General features: G+C 45.2%; 1 protein-coding gene across 9 annotated transcripts in view; it reads right to left on the bottom strand.

The window, feature by feature from the left end:
* Positions 1–22,698, bottom strand: part of RAB11FIP3 (RAB11 family interacting protein 3) — a 91,151-nt gene that overhangs the window by 28,801 nt on the left and 39,652 nt on the right. For 6 of the 9 annotated variants that reach the window (XM_081839650.1, XM_081839648.1, XM_081839645.1 and 3 more), the window contains 2 exons: positions 17,963–18,057; positions 5,277–5,464 (listed from right to left, as the gene is read on the bottom strand). In XM_081839650.1, the coding sequence (XP_081695776.1) occupies positions 5,277–5,464; positions 17,963–18,057 (283 nt within the window). The remainder of the gene's footprint in view (positions 1–5,276; positions 5,465–17,962; positions 18,058–22,698) is intronic. The other 3 variants (XM_081839643.1, XM_081839646.1, XM_081839649.1) reach the window with 1 other exon arrangement.

The raw sequence follows: 22,698 nt of genomic DNA, 5'->3' as shown, positions 1-22,698 counted from the left end.
AGAACGCCATCGTACATGGGTGCACAGCCTAGCAGACAGAGTCACAGATGCGAGTCCTCATTTGCCATTTTAACCTAGATGAGTTGTCACTGGACAGGTCTTGGGACGTGGCCCTGCAGCCTCACTTCCCTGACTGGAAAATGGGCCTAAGGGCCACCCACTTGGCAAGATAAATGAGGTTGAATCTTTGGGTGAGCTGCAGATCTTTCAGGACTGAAGAACTAAAAAAGGCTTGGGAAGGCTCTTCAAACATAATTTCTAAATCAGAGTAAGAAGTGGCTTTTTAAAAAAGGACCAAACCCCTGGACCTCTGTGTGGATGAGAATTCGTGACACTGGTCCTTCAAAAACAGGAAACCCAGAGTTATCAGCAATTCTAGGGATGCAAAAGTGTGTGCGCATTTTGTGTTAACAGACGGAACAGTCGTGCTATCATCCAGGAAACAGGAGGAGGAGTGAGGCTGTGTTCCTCGCTGCTGATGAAAAATTCTCAAAAGCAAAGGCAATACAGAGATTCAGCTTGAAGTACTCCAAAACAAAGTACACATGATGAAAAAGCTACAAGCACTGCCCAAGGATAATATACAATTATGCTACTTTTGGGATTTGTTCCATTGTGTTTTAAGGTTTGTGTGTATCTGTGGGGTCTGGGTGTGTAATTGCATGCTAGTGTTATGAAAAGATTACAAAATTCTGGGAAGCAATCTTCAAAAGAAATAAGTAAAATCAGTAAAATCGATCATCTAAACTGGGCTCACAGCTTGGGTTTAGTTTTGATATTTGAGGAAGAGAGTAAAAATAAAGACACTACACAAGGAACTAGTGACCTCTCCTCTGGCAGCAGGGGTACCACTCTGTTGGTGGTGTCACTTCCAGTTGCTGCTCAGCTGGTGTTCACCTGTGACAGGGCCCTTTCAGCGGTGGTTCCCCATCTGTGGAGTGCCCTCCCTCATTACTGACTTTCAGAAGAAATTTTGAAACATTCCTGTTTAGCCAGGCATTTTTGATGGCTCAAAAATACTGGCCATGGTAAGTAAGCTTCTGGAAAGGGAGAGGAATGTGTCCCTATTTTGGTAAATATCCCTAACGCACTAAAAACAAGGGAAGTGCATGAGCAGAAGGCGGCAAGATGGGAGTCAAATCTCTAGACATCAACAAGGAGAAGATCTTCTGACCACCAGCAAAACAGAAATAAGGAAGAGGGGATCAAGACCCCAGTGCAGGAAGGAAATATTGGAGGAAAGTAGATATTAAAATCTAGTAAGCCCCAGTGAGGGAGGGAGGGAGGGAGGGAGGGAGGGGAAGAGGGAGAGGAAGTGGTCAAGCCAATCTTATGGGAGGCAAATCCCTGTCAAGATCAAGGCAAGGCCAGTTATGCAAAAGGCCCAATTTCTGCTTCTCTTCATATGTCATATCAGTCAAACAGCTCAAATATTCAGGGAACACATTCTAGGAGAGTTCAAATTTGGACCATATATATTTACTATCTCCAATGTCATATTTCAGATCCTTGTCAACAAAATAAGGAAATGCCCATCTGGATGAACTATAGTTTGTAACACAGAAAGGGGAGCAGGTATAGTCATACTCTAGGAATGCCCACTAGCATATTAGAAATAAATGGCACAGAGTGTCCATCAAGTTTTGGGTTGTTGTTGTTGTTTTTAAAAAAATTAGTTTGTCCACACTAAAAAGTGTGGCACATTCCAAGGCAGCTCTAAAGAATTAAGACACACTATTATAAAAAATTGTCTGTTATTATTATTGTATGCTGCTGCACTGACAATTGCCCTGGGCTCTCATGAGAAGCCATCATAATAATCATTCCTGCCATTTTGACTGAGAGCAACATTCCCATAGATCAATTAGGATCATGTGGATGGCAGCAAAAATAAGTGTGGGCTGGAAAATGGAAATGTCAACCAATTTCAGCTGAATGGGAATGGTTATTAAAATGTCTGGAGCTGGCAGAAATGGATAAACTGTGCCGCTCCAACCAAGGGAGAGAAGGCAGACTGTGGAAGAGCCATCTGGTCGGGAGATGGACTTGCTTTGTTAAGCACTGGAATGCAAAATATGGAAATGAAAGGCTTGAAAGGAATCTGTTCCTGTAATGATTGAGGATGGCAATAGTAATAATAATAAACGAAAAATCACCACCCATTCTTTTTCCTTCTTGCAGCAAATGGAGGGTGTCCAGGCTCATTGTATGTATGTATGTATGTATGTATGTATGTATGTATGTATGTGTCAGGGATCAAAAAAACGCCTCCTCCTAGGACATACCATTCCTGGCTGAGCAATACAATGCCTACCCAGGAGCATATGATGCTGCCCCCACCCCTAGCACATCTATTAATCCCGCACATAACTCTTTATAAGACTTGCAGGAATGGCATTTTCCACCTTGCTTTGTAAGAAGCAACGGTGATGTTAATTTGCTGGCCGCTTGACCTTGCGTCTCCAGTGCTTGTAAAGAAGCCACTCGAAAGCTACACATACAGAACCGCCACTATCCTGGTCAAACACAGCAACTCCACTTTTAAAAAGACAAATATCCCACCCACCCGCCTCCCAAGAAAGGCATTTGTACCTACAGGCAGGAGAGTCCAATGCACTGAGCCATACTCCCAGGAGGCCGGGCAAGGCGAACGCAAGCTGGCATGCTTCCTAATTCTCTCCAGGAAAAAAAAAGGCCCTTGGTGGCCTCGCAGCTCAGAAGCTGATTACGGACTGAGGGTTAGCAACCACTGAGCCCAGCTCATTTCAGCAAAGAAAGCGGCAGGAGGCTAATCCCAGTTCCCCCTCTTAATCTGCAGGGCCTCCAGCAGCAAAAACACTCTTTCAGCCCCGGATCACAATCAGAACCTTCTCCAGCTCCTTGCGGGCATACGGGAAGTCCTCCTTCAGGTGCTCCAAGTAGAAAGTGAACAGGGGTTTTTTGGGGGTGGGAAAAAGTTGCCTAACCCTAAACTAGTGCAAAGGAACAGCTTAAGTCCCAAGTCAACTTAAAAAACAACAACACCCTGATACCCAAAATGGAAAACCCTTCTCATGCATACATATGGTGGCTTATGCCCAGCAGGGAACTAGTCAGACAGGGCTATAGTTAAGTCACAGCCTCAGTCAGCTCCTGCCAGAGAACCTGGAGAATTACTGCCAGCCAAAACCCCTCCCAGGACTTGTAGCTTGGTGGTAGAGTGCAGAATTTGTAGGAAATCATCGGTACAATTCCTGACAGCGTAGACATTCCGGGCCCAAGAAGGCCAGTGGTCTGACTTCACCAAGAATTTTCTCCCCTGTGCAAGCCTTATCAGGACGAATGATTGCTATGATCAGGTCGGATCACACTCTGGACACTTTTGAGAGAAGGTGGCAGGTGGATATATGAATGCATTTTCTTTCATTGAACAGGTCAAGTTTTAAAAGGGGGGGGGGGTACCAGCATGACTGCCTTTTCAAAAAGACACAAAATATCCTCAACCTCAGGGGTGGAAATTAGCATGCACTTCCCCAAAACTTCGACTTTGCTCTGCACAAGACAAACCTTGCAGGTCAAACACAGCAGGGGTGCCAACTTGAATAAAATACTGGGGGGAGGTAAGCCCCGACCCTCATAATCAATCACAGGACATGGTGCACACACACCATTTGAATGCCCATCAATTTTGGGGGCCCCTGCTTCCTTAAATATTTTACTGGGGGCCCCGAAGACCCCTTGGCCCCTAGGAGCTGGCTCCTATGCAACACAGCTAGTTGCCAGTTTGATCCCCCATTCACCTTTCTAGTCCTTTAGTCCTAACACCAATGCCTTTGTTCCACAGGAAAGAGGGGCAATTTCTTCCAGAAACCCACAGGCTGTTGTTTCCAGGCCTCATTTTTGCCTGTGCTTTAAGACCAGTGCCTGAGGCCATGCGCAGTTGGCCTGCCCTTAAAATTTACTTACTTATTACATTTATATACCACCTTTATCTTCCAAGGATCTTGGGACAATGTACATGTTTCTCCTCCTCCCCTTTTCATCCTCACAGCAACTCTGTAAGGTCGGTTAGTCTCAAAGATGGTGACTGGCCCAAGGTCACCGAATGAGCTTCATGGCTGAGTGGAGATTTGAACCCTGCTCTCCTAGGTCCTAGTTAGATTGGTGGGGACATGAGGCAAGGCCTGCTCAAGGACAGCCTCTAACAGACAGAACTTCCTCAGTTGCCACATTTAAGAAAGTGTTATAATTCACGCAACTTCTCTGTTGTGGCTCTCAAAACTGTTTTTATACTGCCTGAATTGTATCTCAACATAGTGCCTTTAAAAAAAAAAAAATTAAAGTGCTATTATTAGATTACTTTATTTTTATGGTTCGTTTTCCGTTTGCCACCTTGGGCACAGCTGATCTAGAAAAGACACCTGATACAAATGTTTAAATGAAATAAATGCCAATTCCATAAACCAGGGATGAGAAGCCTATCAGCCTGCAGCCACCTGTGGGTCCACGACCAATGACAAAAACAGACAGAATAACGAAAGTACTTCTTCACGCAGCAGATATAAATGCATGGGAACTGGTTGCCATGAAGGTGTGATGATGGCAAGTGGCTTAGATAGCTTTAGAGAGGGGATTAGACACATCCAGGGAGGATAAGGCTATTAATGGCTACCAACAAGTTACAATGGCTGTGCTGCCTCCAGAATCGGGTGTGCCCTGAATATCAGATGCTAAGAAGCAATGCCGGAAGACAAGGCTTCTGGTTAGCCACTGTGGGAAACAGATTGCTAAGCTTGATGGGCTGCTGATCAGAGCCAGCAAGGCTCCCCCCTCGGCCCAGTTCACATGCCATGGTAAAACCTTGTCCTGGCTCTCCGTGCCAGATGCAGAACTCACACACATCACTGTGGCTGGAAGTTTTAAAAGGTTTTCATGATCATTTAGCCAAGAATAAACATAGGTTTTAGCACTGCAGCTGGTTTGGAGCAAACCCAACCACAATCAGTGCAACGGACACAACCGCGAAGCCAAGGATAGCGGGCTGCTTCTTCCTAGCATTGGTAGAGAGAGAAGAGAAACAGGTGTGATTGGCTCTCACACAGTAAACCATGGTTTTATGGCTTACTATGATGCATGAATGCAGCCCTTACATTTTGTGGAGGGGAGAAATGGCCACTTACCCCTTTGTTTTGTGCTTCCTAAGGCTGGTCTGCCAAGAAACTAAGCTTCCAAATCTCTGCTTTAAGTTTCCGGAGAGGCTCCTGCTGTCCTACCCATCACCAAGATAAAGCACCTACCCGTTCTCAGGCTCCTCAATGGGGTCCGTGAACTCCGAGTGCACAGTGGAATCGATCGCACTATCCGTTTCTACTTCATCATGCATCTCGTGATGCACCAGGGTGCTGGTGTCTTCGTCCGTGAAAGTCTCACACTCGCTATAGGTGCTCTCTGAGCCCATGTACGCACTGTCTGTCACTTCATTTGCCTGTTGCAGAGAAGAGGAGAAAAAGCAACGTAAGAACAGAGAGAGAGAGAGAGAGAGAGAGAGAGAGATCTCATGACAACTCCAAATCACAACTATGTTTTCTTTCAGCAGAAAGCATTTTCTGGAGGAAGAGCTCTCTCTCTCAGAGGTAGAACAACTGCTTTGTATGCAGAAGGCTCCAGGTTCAATCCCTGGCGTCTCCATGTGGGGTCGGAAGAGGCTCCCGCTGAAGCGCTGGAGAACCGCTGCCAGTCAGTGTAGTCAATACTGAGCTAGACGGGCCAATGGTCTGGCTCGGTATTGGGCAGCTTCCTATGTTCCTGGAGCAGGAACGAAAAGAGAGGGGTGGAGTACTGAATGGAGAAAGCTTGACGGAAGTGTACAATAGATGAGCTTTCCAGCTTTGGCTCATCTTCCTTTTTCTTTTTTTTTTCCCTCTATTTTTCTTTTTTCTTTTCTTTTATCTTTCCCATAGTTGCTTATGTTCTGTGTCATGTACTTCGATATTTTTTGTAGTTTTTTATAGTTTTCCCCCCTTTACTATTAAGGAATTTTCCTTTGTAATTTTGGTTGTCTATATTTATATGTACCTGTTTAAAGCAAAATTAAAGTTATAAAAATTAAAAAAGAGAGAGAAGGCCATTTTGAGAAGGAGGGTCTTAACATACCTCCTTCACTGAAGGTACACATGCACTCTTTCTGTTGTATACTTCTTCATGAACTCTCCTATTACAATGGCCTCATCTGCACACAAAACAAAGCCCAACTATGGCTTAGCATGAACGAGGAAGTGCACTGGTGCACAGGGAGAAAAATTTGGCCACTGCGCTCCTCCCCAACTACCGGGAGCAAAGCCATTGTTTGGCTTAATGCAAGTGATGGGTGGCGCCTGTTGGGACTGGTAGGGTGGAAGGCAGGGAGCCCAACAGTAGGGGGAGCCAGAGGCATGGACAGGCAGAGCCAACTAGTTCTAGGTTTGTTCCCATCCTTGCTGAGTTCTACAAGGGCAACCCTCAGACTGAGGAGGAAGGTGACAAGCAGGGCCACCCCTTGGGCTGGTTGTATGTAAGACTACAGGCAGGTGGAGGCCAGCTGAGAATCAGGCCTTCCTTTCCCTTCAATTCCTCAACTGTCTTTCTCCCAACTGACAGTTAAATCCCAACTGACAAGAACTTCCAGCCAATCAGGTTATGCCACCATCCAGACCAATCAGAATGCACTGATCCAGGCCCCACTTAACATCCTCAAAGCAATCACCTATCTCCCTCTCCTCTCAGAACTTGGTCACTAAGCACCACTGCCAACTAGGCTTGTAACATCATTAACAGTACAAGGCCTTGGGTTTTCAGAGTCACAGAATATTTCTTCTCCCATTTAAAACACAAACGTAAACAGACATATCTATAGCCAGCCCTACCATTTGTCTACATTCCACTATGAACAAACCACGAGGTGTGACCAAGGTTTGTTCTTCGCTTACCACGCATGGTTTGTTTGGATCAAAGCAAACCACGAGGCTGGATTCAGACGTTAGAGCATTGAACCAGATAAATGAAGCAGGTAACTGAAATATTTACGATCTGTGTTCTGCCATTAGGAATGGTCCCAGGGCAGGATCCAGAAGACATGTGATGCGGCTAATCTACTCAGGCTAAGTAGATCTGATCTGGTCAGTGCCTGGGAGACACAGCCTGGGAACCCCCAATGTAACAGTGCCTTGAGTTCCACAGCAGAAGGACAGGTGGACAGACATGTACTAAATCTACTATATATTTTAGAAAGTTGTTTCTTCACTGTGTAGCTGGACACCTCTTAAGACATCTTATCCAAATTTTTGCACAATGGGCCCTGAGATCAAAGAGCAGGTTTTCATCTATGTTTGGATACAACTAGATGCCCATTTTAATCAAGATCACCAACAGAACATTTCAAAACTGCACCGCTTTTATTGTTTCTTAGAATTCCTGAGCAACTTTGGGTACAACGCTCTAGTAAATAAAAACAAAAGCCTTCAGAGTGTATTGTTTTTCGAGCCATTAAGGACAGACCCTTTCAACAAGCAAGCAAGAAATCCAGGTTACACATATCCATTTGTGTTACAACACCTTTTTTTTTTTTTTTTAAAGGCAGTTATTTCTGGTGAAGAGACGTCAGAATAATCTCTGGGAGAATACCGCTTATTCCCTTCTACTCCAAAGAGAATGCAAAAGCAGGCAAATTACTCCTGAAGGTCATCTTGACTCTTGACTATTAAATTTGCACACCAGGGGAAAACAAATAAATACACACCCATATCAAGTTCAGAGGAGCTTTTTCAAAAACACTGCAAAGTTCTGTATCAAGAAAGGTTAGTAACGGAGACACCATGTGCTTAGCAGCAAGATTTTGCAAGCTTTCATGTCACTTGCTTAAATGCCAAAGGCACACATGAGACAGGTAAACAGAAGATAATTCCAGAATTGTATTTCTCTCTAGATTTTCAGCATATGATCCTGAAGCCTTGAGCTGAAGTGTGAAAACTGATCACAGTCCCCTTAACACAGTAACATTAAACTATTTTTTTAAAGAACTGAAACCCTCTGCCAGCTTGCTTAACCATAGCCCCCGTCCCCCCAAAAAGCCAGCTCAAAACTGATAGCTCTTGTCAATGCTCCTGGTTTTTTTTACATGTTAGTCTTATATCATAGCTTTCTTTCACAGAACTTACGGTAAAGGTTCTCTCTGTTTTTCCCTCATGACCACCCTGAGGGATAGGACAGATTCCAGTCTTCCTCAACCTCAGCCCTCCAGATGCTTTTGGCCTACAACTCCCATGATCCCTAGCTAGCAGGACCAGTGGTCAGTGATGATGGGAATTGTAGTCTCAAAACATCTGGAGGGCCGAGATACTAGCCCCAAGTCAGAAAGCTGAGGTAGGTTTCCCCAGTTCCAGTTCAATACTCTAATCCAGGCATCCCCAACCTTCGGCCCTCCAGATGTTTTGGCCTACAACTCCCATGATCCCTAGCTAACAGGACCAGTGGTCAGGGATGATGGGAATTGTAGTCCAAAACATCTGGAGGGCCAAAGGTTGGGGTGCCTGCTCTAATCAATACATTCATCCGTTTGCAACCCCACATTCAAGGGCAGCCCCACAGAGGGAGGAATGCAGTAGCTCAGCATTCATTTGATGAAGGCATGGGTGACTGTTTCTTGGTCCCCTCCATGGGGCAGAAAAGGGGGAACTAAGTGGCTGAGGTTGGTGGGAGTTGTAGTCCAAATATCTGGAGGGCACCAGGTTAGCAAAAGCTGGTTTAAAGTCGAAGGTATACACCAGTGTTTGTGTGCATTGCACCACTGAGTGGCTTCTACCCCTCAATAGGCAAAGTAGAGAGAGTTCTAAGTTTCAGCCACTGCTTTGGAGCAACGGCAGATATAGCCTTGCCTGGTCATTTCTGTTTCCTCCCCTCCAATTAAATATTAAACCCCCAGCCAAGACGCCAGGGAGACAGGCTCACATTCCTAACCTAGATATCCATTTACCAAAAAGCAAAGCCTTCAAAAAACTGCTGCTGCAGCAGCAAGAGCAAAAAAAAAAAAAAAAGTTAAACTGTCACTTTGGGGGGGGGGGATCTACCTTGCCGCCTGCACCTCGCCCCCATTTTACAGCCTCAGGAAGGGCAGCTGGTTTCCAGGGCAGCTGTTGAAAGACCTTTGCAGATTCCTCGGCTAAGGAAGTTTGTTTTTTGTGTTACCAGCAGGCCTGACCTCAGCACATTCTACAGATAAATCTTTTCTGTGAACGTTGAACAAATACTCAATTTGAAAGGGAGGGGGGAGAGAAAGAAGTGGCAAACCGAGTCTTGAAAACAAAAGCACATATAAACAGTAAAAAATAAGATAAAGGCTCAGTCCAAGTCTGTACATTTTGCGTTCAAGGTAATATCAAATACAGCAGTAACTCTTGCATTCTCTGCGAAAACAACCTGCTAACATTATAGCAGAGGTTTTTCACCCCTTCCGTCAGCCAGTCTTTTATTATTATTATTATTTCAACCTATGGTGAAAACATTAAAGAAAACTGTCCAGTAGCACCTTAGAGACCACCTAAGTTTGTTCTGGGTGTAAGCTTTCGTGTGCATGCACACTTCTTCAGATACCTGTACCTGTGCAAGTCTCTTTGTGAGGTCGATAAGAAAAGGTATCTGAAGAAGTGTGCATGCACACGAAAGCTTACACCCAGAACAAACTTAGTTGGTCTTTAAGGTGCAACTGGACCATTTTCTTATTTTTGTATTTATTTCGACTGCGTCAGACCAACACTGCTGGCTACCTACCTGAATCTTCAACATAGGTTGCGAGGAAACAAACAACACCACACTGTAGTTACAAAAAGTTATATTCACAATCACAATGTATTTTTTATTGCATTGTGGACAAGCTTAAGAGCAGCTATCAAGGATGCCTGCCCCAGTTACACCACAGGTTCCATTCAATGCAATATCTCAGGTCCGGTACCCTGGCCTGTTATGTTTGCTCACACATCCTAAAGTACTGTAGAGCCCCATCTTAGTCTCAAAGCACCTGTTCTTCATGCAGGTTCAATCTCTGGCATCTCTGGGTGGGGCTAAGAGAGATCCATGCCTGAAACCTTAAACAGCTGCAGGTCAGTATGTAGACCAAGGGCGGCTATCCTGCAAGCCACATACAGATGCTTAAACATGTGTTTGTAGCTCAGTGCTAGAGCAGCTGTTATAGATGCAAAAGGCCCCAGGTTTGATCCCCACCATCTTCAGGTAGGGCTGGGACTGTCCACCACCTGAAACCTCATGGAGCCGCTGCCGGCCAGTGTTGACAATACTGAGCTAGATGAACCAGTGGTTTGGGCTCAGTATAAGGCAGCTTCCTATGTTCCCTTATAAGCCTATTCTTTCCACACACACCCCAACCTTAACAGCAGGTGGAACTGCCTTCAGGAGACATCATTACCACTAGCTCTGATAAGATCTCCATCCTCCCCTAATTGAAAAGGACCCCAGAGTCTCTGGGAAGAACAGCCAAAGGATTGGTGGTAGCAAGGGAAAGAGTGGGGGAAGCATATATAAAAAAAACAACTTTCTTATGGATACTGGAAACGTCTGCACTTAACGCTTGCAGAGTAATCAAATGAAGGAGAAGATTTCATATGCACACCTTCCCGGGGTGGGGTAACACCAATTAAAAAATTACAGTATTAAATGCAGTGAAAACAAAACTACAGCCAAGAGAATACAGTGGGTCCTATATAGGTAAAGAGAAATATCAGATATCGTAGGTAAGAGGTACACAACAAAAACAACATAATGAAGGTGGCAGATGCGAGGAGGGGATCCCTCAGCTTAGGGGAGGCCGCTGCCCCCTCAAACTTCTGAGGACTGTAGAGCTGTAAGGTGCAAACTACTGCTGACCAAAACTTCAATAAAGAATGGGGGGGAAATATAATTTACTTGAGAGACCACTGTAAGCAGATGAAAACGCTAGCAGGATTGCAATAACACTTGTAATGCAGAAGATTCTATGGATAAACTGGAGACACATAAAATTTGGATGATGAAATAATATGCAGTTGAAAAGGTTTATACAGTAATAGGATTCATGGAGGGGAAGGTGGAAAATCTAGAGATTCAAAGCAATCTCTAAATATGGATATGTATTTTGCATTGTTATAACTCTACACCTGTAAAATCAAATAAAAATTATTTTTTTAAAAAACCTTGGTTGATTGCTGAACGGAATATTTCATGCAAGCACCTTCCTCTATTTCCCAAACTCCGCAGGATCCACAGTGCGTTAATTCTGCAACCATTCGAAGAAATGATTTACATCGGTTGCTTGTGCTGACCTCCCAGAGAACCGGTTTCTCTGTTGCTCAATAGATCCAAACCCCTTTCCTTCCTGGATGAGCTCAACGATACTGGGAGAGCAAAAACCACCACAAAAGTACACCTTCTTTTAAAACATGCACACACACACATACAAACTCACAGGTGGAGAACGCCACGTCTTAGCAGGCTCAGGGAAAACGCTGACTAGGTATGGCTCCCTACTGATGCCGAAGTGTTATGGGCAAACAGATGGACAGGCAAGTACCCCTTCCGACACAGGCTCAACTGCCTCAAAATCCACCTGAGGGGCTGAGCTAGAGCATTCCAGAGAGGACCGGAATCTGGACCATGTTAGCACCTCAGATTGGCACCGCTTTCCTCTTAAAGCCGAGGGATAATCTTTTACCTGAAGGCAGGCAAAGTTCCTTCTCTGAAAAGCGAAAGTCCAACTCTGGATACGCTTACTTAGAAACACACACACCTCCTGGCTTTCTGCTGGGGTTGGGGAGGAGGCAAGAAGCGATCAGGAAGTACAAACTGGGCTGGTTTGAACAAACTGGCCTCAGCTCTCTCAACAGAGTTCCTTTTGTTCTTGAACTCCCCAGATAACAGCCTACAGGCTAATCTCCCCCCCCCCCAGCCCACCCCTATTTCACTGCCGGTGTTTCACTGGGAAGGCTCAATTCTTGCAACTAAATGCAGACCTCAGCCACCTTTGGACAAAGAGAGCTAAGTTTTAAACTTGTGTCAAAGGAACACACCCTTTTCTAGCTCAGGAACATTTCTCTCTCCCTATACGAAAAGGGAGGGGGGTGTCACCCAGAGAAACCGATTGCCAAGGGGTTAAAGGTAAAGGTAAAGGGGACCCCTGACCATTAGGTCCAGTCATGGCTGACTCTGGGGTTGCGGCGCTCATCTCGCTTTATCGGCCGAGGAAGCCGGCGTACAGCTTCCGGGTCATGTGGCCAGCATGACTAAGCCGCTTCTGGCGAACCAGAGCAGCGCACGGAAACGCCGTTTAGCTTCCTGCCGGAGCGGTACCTATTTATCTACTTGCACTTTGACATACTTTCGAACTGCTAGGTTGGCAGGAGCAGGGACCGAGCAACGGGAGCTCACCCCGTCGCAGGGATTCAAACCGCCAACCTTCTGATTGGCAAGTACTAGGCTCTGTGGTTTAACCCACAGCACCACCCACATCCCTTGCCAAGGGATTAGGGATAGAAAAATGGAAGGATTTCTATGCCATCGGGTGTAACTGTGGGATTCACTGCTGCAGGAAGTAATGGTGATGACCTTGTACAGAGTTTGGTGGCTTTAAATAATGGGAAGCCAACTAGTAGATGATACAGGTCAAGAATAGGGAGCCTCAGGCTTGGGGGCTTCTCCATCTGCTCCCCCACCAGTTGTCTCCATCCTTACTTCACACCTTCCTTGAGTATTTTTGCCTGGCTAGACTTTGTAATTGAACTCTGATAATGCTTCTTGCTTGCCTGGATCATAGAACTGTAGAGTTGGAAAGGGACCCTAGGGGTCATCTAGTCCAACCCCCTGCAATGCAGGAACCTCAACTCAAGCATGCATGACAGATGGTCATGCAATCTCTGCATAAAAACCTCCAAGGAAGGAGAGTCCACCACCTCTTGAGGGAGTCTGTTCCACTGTCCAAGAGTTCTTACCGTCAGAAATTCTTCCTGGTGTTTAGTCGGAATCTCCTTTCTTGTATCTTGAAGCCACTGGTTTGAGTCCCATCCTCCGGAGCGGGAGAAAACAAGCTTGCTCCTTCCATGTAACAGCCCTTAAGATATTTGAATATGGCTATCGTATCTCTTCTCCATCTCCTCTTCTCCAACCTAAACATACCCAGCTCCCTCAACTGTTCCGCATAAGGCTTGGTTTCTAGATCCTTTATCATCTTGCTTGCCCTTGTTTGCACACCTTCCAGCTTGTCAATACAGTGGTACCTCGGCTTAAGAACTTAATTTGTTCTGGAGGTCCGTTCTTAACCTGAAACTGTTCTTAACCTAAGGTACCACTTTAGCTAATGAGGCCGCTGCACCACCGCCGCATGATTTCTGTTCTCATCCTGAAGCAAAGTTCTTAACCCGAGGTACTATTTCTGGGTTAGCGGAGTCTGTAATCTGAAGTGTCTGTAACCTGAGGTACCACTGTATCCTCCTTAAATTGTGGTGCCCAGAATGGAGGATAGAGGGATCTGTGTGGGTGTGTGCAGAAACAAACCTACTGTACAAAGGTAAAATCAGCATCCATGGCCCCACCCAATTTTGTCTCTGGCCCCACCCACCACGGCCATGTGGCCCCCAGGAGGTTCCTTTGAGGGAAATGCAGCCCTCTGGCTGAAAAAAGCTTTGCCACTCCTCTTATAGGTCTATCTCCCGAAGCTAGACATGGTTGCTAAGCTGAGCCACCATATCTAGAGGCACTCTACCTCAGAGTAACAGATGCTGGGGATACAGAAAAGCTCCCAGAGGTATCTGGTTGGCCATTACAGTGGATGCTCGGGTTGCAAACGTGATCCATGAGGGAGGCACGTTCGCAACCTGCAGCGTTAGCAACCCGCAGTGCTGCGTCTGTGCATGCGTGGGTTGCGACTCGGTGCTTCTGCGCATGCGCAAAGCACGATTCAGCACTTCTTCGCATGCGCGACGGCCGAAACCCAGAAGTAACCCATTCTGGTACTTCCCGGTTTTGGCGGGTCCGTAACCCAAAAAAACGCAACCTGAAGCATTTGTAACCCGAGGTATGACTGTACTGCCATATGTGATGGGGTTAATCAAGGACAGCCCCACCCAGATATCTAAGGCGTAACCTTGTTTATCTAGAAGTAACTGGCGGTGCTACAGTAGGTCCAAGTTTTATGGGGCTGTGTGCAACTGCAGATTTCACACGTGATTCGGAAAAAGCACATGACTAATGTGCATGGTTGAGCTCTCTCTCTCGCTCTCGCTCTCCCTCCCCCCACAAAAAAATGTTTTCACAGAAAGTACGCTGTGCCCCAGAGGAAGCAATGTCCAAGCTTAAGGAGATAAAGGGATTCAGTCAACTTCAGCCACCTGACATTCCTCACATCACTGAGCACACAGGAACATAGTCCTTAAGTAATCATTGGCAAAAGGCAACAAAAGACAAGTTGCGGTTAGAAGGCGGCTCTCCTTCAGCCCCAGAATGAGCAGAGCTTCTCTAAATCAAGACTGACAGGTAAATGAGCCAAGACTCCATATCTCCAGTGCAGTGGCTGGACTAGGTCATGAGAGGCAAAAGCACTATGGCTCACGGAAAATGTCGACAATGGTAGTGTCCACCATGGTAGCAGAAAGGGTCTGGTTCTGCCCAGGCATTTGAAGAAACTAAAAAAAAATTGTGATTTTTAAATTGATAATGTGATTTATGAGTTTTGGGGCTAGATACACACACACACATACACAATGATGCAGGACTCAGAGCATCTGATGGGAGCCATAAATTGGCAAAAGTCTCCTCCTGTACCTCAAGAAACCTTGTTTGTAACTGTCATACCAAACTGCGTGAAGTCAAGCCAAAGTCCTGCCAAATGGGGAGACAGTATCTTCACATTAGCAGTGTTAGGACCTGCCATGCCAAAAATCAGGCAAAGTCACGTTTTGGCCAGCCATCTTGATTCAAAATGGTGCCCAGCATCCCAGCATCGACAAAGACTTCCACCTCGGGAACCTGTGTGTGCTAATATCTCAAGAGGTGTCCAAACCCACAGTGGACAAACGGACAGATAGGTAAACCATTTTCCAAAAGTATAGCAGATTACTGAAGCATATCCTCTACGGCTGGCCATGGTTTCACTTTTATGCTGAAGAGTTCTGCATCAGATACTCCACTGCTTTACACACCGTTCAATTCATAGGCTGTCTGAATGTGTGGCAAATTCCTCTCTGAGAGCCTGAGCTTGGCACTAGTGGACAGCTGGACTTTGCTGTTTCCTTCTAGAACACTTTAATCCTGTTCCACGTACTTTAGCTGCTTCTTTTTAAATGACTGTCTTTCTAAGCATTTCCCTGCCCTGTAGAAGCTGGGGATTGAACCTGGAACCCTCCTGCATACAAAAGCAGGTGTTCTGCCACTGTGCTATGGGTCTTCATTTTAATTCAGAATCAAGATTGTCTTACTAGACCGCAGGTCTAGTAACCAGCACTAGCACTGTCATTAGTATTAATTTATATACTGCTTAACAGCCAGCGAGGCTTCTAAGCACTTTACAAGTATAAAGTATACTTGTGCACAAGCATAAACGACAGGTTGCATGAAGGGTGTTCATAGCTAATAGAACAAAAGCGAGCTTTACAGGACTCCGGTGCTTTCCACTCATTATACACAAATCCTTCACTTTCAATGATCTAATACAAGCTCTCAATAATACAATACAGCCTCTTTCAGTCTCTTCCAAAGTCAGTCCAGCACAATTACGCCACTTCTCATATTTCCACCACCACTCATTTCGTCCGATCTTAGTTCAAGTTGTGTTTTTGACCACACCTTGATTGCCTGTCTTACAACTGTGTTCCACAAATAAAGGGATTTTTGTTGTTTCTGCTATTCCGTTTTTGAATGCATTTTAAGATTATCACCCAAGTGTATTATATTGGTCGGTCAGCAGAGGGCAGCGTTGCCAACTCAGAGAGAGAGAGAGAGAGAGAGAGAGAGAGAGAAGGAAGAGGTTTGTTTATTTATTTTCATTTATTCTTTAATATGAGAAATGCATGCTCTCTTATGGTTTTGGCAACTTGCTTTTGGGGGGGGGGAATAACAAATGATCTACACCTGGCTAAAAGAACAAAATATAAAGACTCTTTTGTGGCACATTGGCACTGTTTTATTGTTTGGAGATTAAATACAAAAGCATCTCCTGTAAGCATTCTGGCTGCTTTGATTATTGTGGACCTGAATTTGGATACTATCAGAAAGACTGCACTATCAGATTGATGTTTCTGATTTTTTTTATTTTTATTTCACTTTACACTCTCTGTGTCCCATCAACAAAATGAGAAGGGGACTGATCTGTACTATAAAAAAGTTATTAATAAAAATATATTTTAAAAAAATTAAAGGGGGGTGGGGAGAATAAAAAGAAAGGGCCTCCTCTCTTGTGGCAACCGCCGACTCCCAAGGAGCAATGGCCACACTAAAGTTGCATCACTTCCACTAGGCCTCACTTCAACATTGTCTTTGGGCAGAAGCAGCTTCCAGCCAAGCTCTGATCTTGTAACTGGAGAGTCTGAGGGACAGGAGAGAACCTCTGTTTGAACCTTCTCAAGTGTCATTAGGAGAAAACAAAGCCAGATGGATTTAGCTGCCAGTCACTCTGCCTGACCGTGGGATGTATTTGCAGAGGCGGCAAGATCTGAGTGGGGATGAAAAGGGGGGGGGGGGAGTAGAGCCATATGACCTGCATGCAGTTTTTAAATGCCTAAGGGCACGACCTCAGGGAAATAAATTGGGCTTGAAAAAATGTAGTTGTCACACTCCCCCGCCCCCATTGGCCGGTTACAGTGTTCTTTTGAATGGAGTGGAAAGCTCACAATTTGCAGCAACCCAGTAGCCACAGGCTTCAACATCCCTGCACCCTGATCTGCCCCAGGCAAATGACTAGCATGAAACGGAGCACTCATGTCATCAAGACAGGCCGACAGACATATATTTCAACCCTCCTGCAAAGCTTCCTTAATGCATAACCAAAGGAAGAGGTGGGGGAAATTCATGTTGGAGACAAGGCCTGACACTGGATAAGGTGAGGCAAGCTTGCATAAAGATTTGTACTTCCCCAGTTATGCCTGCAATACTCACCCCTGAATCTGCAGACGAGAGGAAGGAGAATTAAAGAAATGCTACACCAAGAAAACAAGGCTACCAGTTCCTGGCCATTTATCAAGGAAAGCAAATGGGCCGTGCTAACTAATTTCAAGCAGTGGGTACCGTATATACTTCTGGTCTCCATCCAGTCCTGCACACAGATGGATTCTTCTTTGCAAAAGCAAGCGTTCTTAAGAAAATAAATGTGGCAGGGCGGTGGGTGTGAGCGATCCTGTAAATGGTGGTGCATGGCACTGCCACCTTGCAAGGCTGCCAAGAAAGCCCTCACAGATTAAGAATGCCACATTTCATCAGCTAGTGAATTCTTTTTTAAAGTCCTCACGACAATCCATCAGCATTTTAGGGTATTTCATTTTTGCCAAACAATTTTATGTAATACAATGCATTTTAAAAAAATAAACAACGACATTATTTTCACAAACATATGCACACTTTAGTATATGCATGGTTGCACAGATAACTTGGCTGGAGACCTGCACTGCAAAATTTGGAAAGGAGCAAATTTTGAAGGATAAAAGGCAAGATTGCCTTTAAACTGAATGGCATTTCCCCCCATCCCTAGCTGAGACCCATGACCATGTGGCCTGGTTTAAGGTGGGTCGCCACAGCAGCACTCCCACCAGGTAACAAATTGACAAATTAAGCAATGGGGTCCCCAAACACATGTTTGGGTTTAGGGCCAGTCTTCTGGGCCTGAAAAGGCTGGAGACAGCTGCTGTAAAGACTCAAACCTTAGTCACTAGGGGCCTTGGTCACTAGGGGCAAGCAAAAGGCTTTGTGTTCAGACACTCACCTCAAATGTGACAAAGTCATCAAACTCATCGGGACAGGCAGGTGGTGGTTCATCATGGGCATATCCCATAGTGCAGAGCTGGCTGTCAGGAACTGCTGAAAGGGGGTGAGAACACACACCAAAATATTATTACAGGAGGGAAAGACAGGGAGTTTTTTTATTAAAAAAAGCAACATTGAGGGTTGGAATGCTCCTCCAGTGAAGTCTCAAGCTACAGGAGAAGCGTCAGAAGATGAATGCAAATGATATTCTGTAAGCCCAAAGCTTCCACCCACAGAGGAGGGTGCCCACCAGGGGTGCCAGCTTAAATAAAATATTGGGAGGTTCCAGGTAAGCCCTACCCTGCATAATCGATCACATGACATGGCATACACAAACCATTTGAATGGGAATTCCCTTCAACTCAGGGGGGCAGCTCCCTCAATTATTTAAGGGGGGGCGAAGGGGCTTTGGCCCCTAGGTTCCTCTGGTGCCCGCTGTGCCTCTCTCCTTGCCTTTATCTCCGCTTCCAGTGGGGAAAACCATGTTGCATCTCTAGGTGAGGTGAGCTACAATGTTCAATCCCTGCTGATACACAGATGGAGCAGAATCGCCTCCTTCTGAGAGGCAGCATGCCCGCTATTATGAGATAATTGCTTGAAAATATCGTTTGCTTCTCATTGGAGTAAAAAAAATTTTATTTAAGTGAAAATACGTAAAGGGTTGTATTAAACACTAGGCATACTCAGGAGTAGAAATTTGTTGGAGCCAATGCAAAAATAATATTCCAGCAAGAGATATAGGTAAAGATAAATGGACCCCTGACTGTTAAGTCCAGTCACGGACGACTCTGGGGTTGCGGCGCTCATCTCGCTTTATTGGCCGAGGGAGCTGGCGTACAGCTTCCGGGTCATGTGGCCAGCATGACTAAACCGCTTCTGGCGAACCAGAGCAGCGCACGAAAACGCCATTTACCTTCCCGCTGGAGCGGTACCTACCATATTTATCTACTTGCACTTTGATGTGCTTTCGAACTGCTAGGTTGGCAGAAGAAGGGACCGAACAAAGGGGGCTCACCCCGTTGCGGGGATTCGAACCGCCAACCTTCTGATCAGCAAGCCCTAGGCTCGGTGGTTTAGACCGCAGCGCCACCCGCATCCAAGCAAGAGATATAAACTGACTCAAATATTTAAAGAAAAAGACACGTATAGAATCTTGGCATATCTGAAGCTAAAAAGGGGCTTTGCTTCTTGAACAAATGTTGCTTTAACACAGCATTCCTCAACTTAGTCGTGAAAAACACCTGGAGGAGACCCCGACACCGTCAACTCTTAAGATACCAAAATCCAAGAGATATTGATTAGGAACATAAATACAGAATTTACAATGCATGTTCCAAGAGGAGGTCAAAAGGGCCATTTAAGATTTTGGTCAGATTCCAAAAGCTGAGCTCAGGAAAATCTCTTTCTTTTTTTAAAAAAAAAATATTTGTAGATAAGTTTCAAGAAACAAACTTTAAGTCTTAAAATCTTGTGGCTATATGTTAAAAGCAACAAGTCACCGGTCAAATCGAAGATGCCCATACCTAGAAATCTAACATAGTTGGAAGTGTGGTGTGGTGATGTTTTGGGGATGTAAATTCAAATTAGACTATAGAAAATTATAATTTTATGTCAAAAATAAGAAAATTGCAAAATTTCACGGTGTAGTCAAAGGAAACTGAAAATGCATTTATTAAATATAATTTAATAGGTAAGAAAATAGTTATAACGGTGGATAAAAAATATTAATAATCTACTATTAGAGTGGGCATAGAGAATGTATCAGTTTGCTGCTACCACACTGACCCTGGCAGATAAAAACATAGGTAAACGGCGTTTCCGTGCGCTCTGACACTCGTCACGGTGTTCCATTGCTCCAGAAGCGGTTTAGTCATGCTGGTTACACGACCCGGAAAGCCGTCAACAATATTTTGCTTGAGAATCTTCCCATCCCCCCCAACCCCATGAAAACATTTTTCACCTATACTTGGCGCTTCCCTACCCTGGGATTACAAATTTGTTCATGCAATAGTTTTCCTCTGCAAAAGCAACACAGGTAAAAAAGTTCCTAGAGGAAAAACCATTTTTACATTAGTACAAAGTTACTCTTCGCCATGTTAGAAACATAGGAGGCTGTCTTGCACCTTGTCAGACCCAATCTCAGTACAGTGGTACCTCGGGTTAAGAACTTAATTCGTTCTGGAGGTCCATCCTTAACCTGAAACTGTTCTTAACCTGAGGTACCACTTTAGCTAATGGGGCCTCCCACTGCCCCCACTACTGCAGCGCTATTTCTGTTCTCATCCCGAAGTAAAGTTCTTAACCTGAGGTACTATTTCTGGGTTACCGGCGTCTGTAACCTGAAGCGTCTGTAACCCGAGGTACCACTGTATTGCCTACACCAGACTTCCTTATCCTTGGCCCTCCAGATGTTTTGAGACTACAATTCCCCTCATCCCTGACCACTGGTCCTGCTAGCTAGGGATCATGGGAGTTGTAGGCCAAAAACATCTGGAGGGCCAAGGTTGAGGAAGCCTGGCCTACACTGACTGGCAACGGTTCTCCAGGGTTTCAGGCAGGAGGGCATTCTCAGCCCTACCCTGAAGATGTCAAGGAGTGAAGCTGAGTTCCCCCATCCCTGAGCTACAGTCCTTCCGCTCTTCCTCTACTGCAGTGTTTCCCAACCTTGGGCCTCCAGCTGCTTTTGAACTACAATTCCCATCATCCCTGACCACTGGTCTTGCTAGCTAGGGATGATGGGAGTTGTAGTCCAAAAACAGCTGGAGGCCCAAGGTTGGGAAACACTGCTCTACTGCAACACTGTCCCCTATAATATGAAAGCGGAAAAGGCTATTCTATCAGGATCAGTCCACTACAGCTGAAGTCTAGCACATGGCAGCCTGATAAATTAGATCTCTTAAACCGGGGTCTGCGGCTGCCAAGGGCAATACCGTAATTCATGCTGAGAAACGAGCTTGGGTCCCGTCTTCAGCCAGTAGCGCAGCCTGAGCAGCAAGGAGTATATAGCTGGCTCATCGTTTCAACACACAAGCCGTGCTTCTCAAACGGCGGTTTTACGGCTGCTGATTCTGCACATTGCAGCCGGTCTGGATTGCAACAATTCCCCTTTCGAGGCTTTGTAAATTTCTGCTCTTCTGAAATCACATTCAGGAGGTGGCTATTACATGCTGGAAAACCGATCTTAAATACTTTTTATTAAAGATTTTCATCATCTACAAAAGAACATGCAATGTCTCTCCCTTTTTTTGTTCAGATTATAAAGTCTTTGGGTTACATTCAATGTAAGTCAATATGGCACCCAGAGGGAAGGGGAGAGAGTAGAGGGGAGAGGGCGAGTGATAAATTTGCACATTATTTTTTCATTTCCCCAAATTGGTATATGGGTGAGGTTTTTATGTCGCCGTCATTTGGGTAGGTTCTCTTTCTATACATTGGTTTATGTGGGCAGTAAGAGAAGATTGAGGGGGGGGCTTGGGGCGTTGTTGTTTGCCTTTGATTGACCGCCATGAGATTCATTTGCATGTGTGGAAGGGAGGAATGAATTCTTGCGTCAAGTTAGCCATACTGATCTGTGTGCTGCTGGCAGATCCCTGCTATCATTATTGTCATTTTGACCTGTGTGTGTAATAAAGGGGAGCCGAAGATCAAACCTATCCATTCTGAAGGAAATCAGCCCTGAATGCTCACTGGAAGGACAGATCCTGAAGCTGAGGCTCCAATACTTTGGCCACCTCATGAGAAGAGAAGACTCCCTGGAAAAGACCCTGATGTTGGGAAAGATGGAGGGCACAAGGAGAAGGGGAGGACAGAGGACGAGATGGTTGGAAAGTGTTCTTGAAGCTACTAGCATGAGTTTGACCAAACTGCGGGAGGCAGTGGAAGACAGGAATGCCTGGCATGCTCTGGTCCATGGGGTCACGAAGAGTCGGACACGACTAAACGACTAAACAACAACAACAACTTCATACCAGGGTGAAGGTGTCCCCATGTCAGTTTCTCTATTTTATTTGTCCCCATGTCAGTTTCAATCTATCGGTTAGCTTTTCCATTAAAGCTGTTTCCCTATACAATTTGGTGCCCAAAGTCCATGTTTACTCCTGACAGGTTTCTCCAGTGTCCAGCTATGATGTTTCTGGCTGCTGGGAGTAGCTGGGTTATAAGCTCTTTCTACTGTGAGTGAGCATTTCTGTCTGGGAAAATATTCAATAGGGTCAGTTCTGGGGTGGGTTCCAATACCTGCTTAGTTACTTTACATATTTCTTGTAGGACTGCTGTACTTTACATATTTCTTGTTGGACTGCTGTCCAAAAGGGTTGGATTCGGGGACAGTCCCACCACATGTGGATGTACGTGCCTGTAGAGGTACAGCCTCTCCAGAATTTTGGTAAGGTTCCTGGATGTATTACCACCAATTTCCTCAGTGTAAGATGCCATCTATAGATAAGTTTCAAAGTGATTTCCCTTTTGGCTGAAATGGATTTAAAGGGAGGTTTGGACCACATTCTAGTCCATTAGGTAGTTTATCTCGTAACCTATGTCATGCTCCCATTGTTTTTTAATTGTGTTAAGGGGGTCTGCAGAGTTGTGGAGCAGCATTTTGTATACAGCAGATGGAAAATGATTTTAAATCGAGCGAGTTGCAGTTCCTCAACCCCCTTTTGAAATGCGTTGAGCATTTTTAAAATGAAATAATAA

Source organism: Podarcis erhardii, assembly GCF_964252035.2.
Source record: "Podarcis erhardii genome assembly, chromosome: 14".
Classification (NCBI taxonomy): domain Eukaryota; kingdom Metazoa; phylum Chordata; class Lepidosauria; order Squamata; family Lacertidae; genus Podarcis; species Podarcis erhardii.
This window is presented reverse-complemented; position numbering and strand designations above follow the sequence as displayed.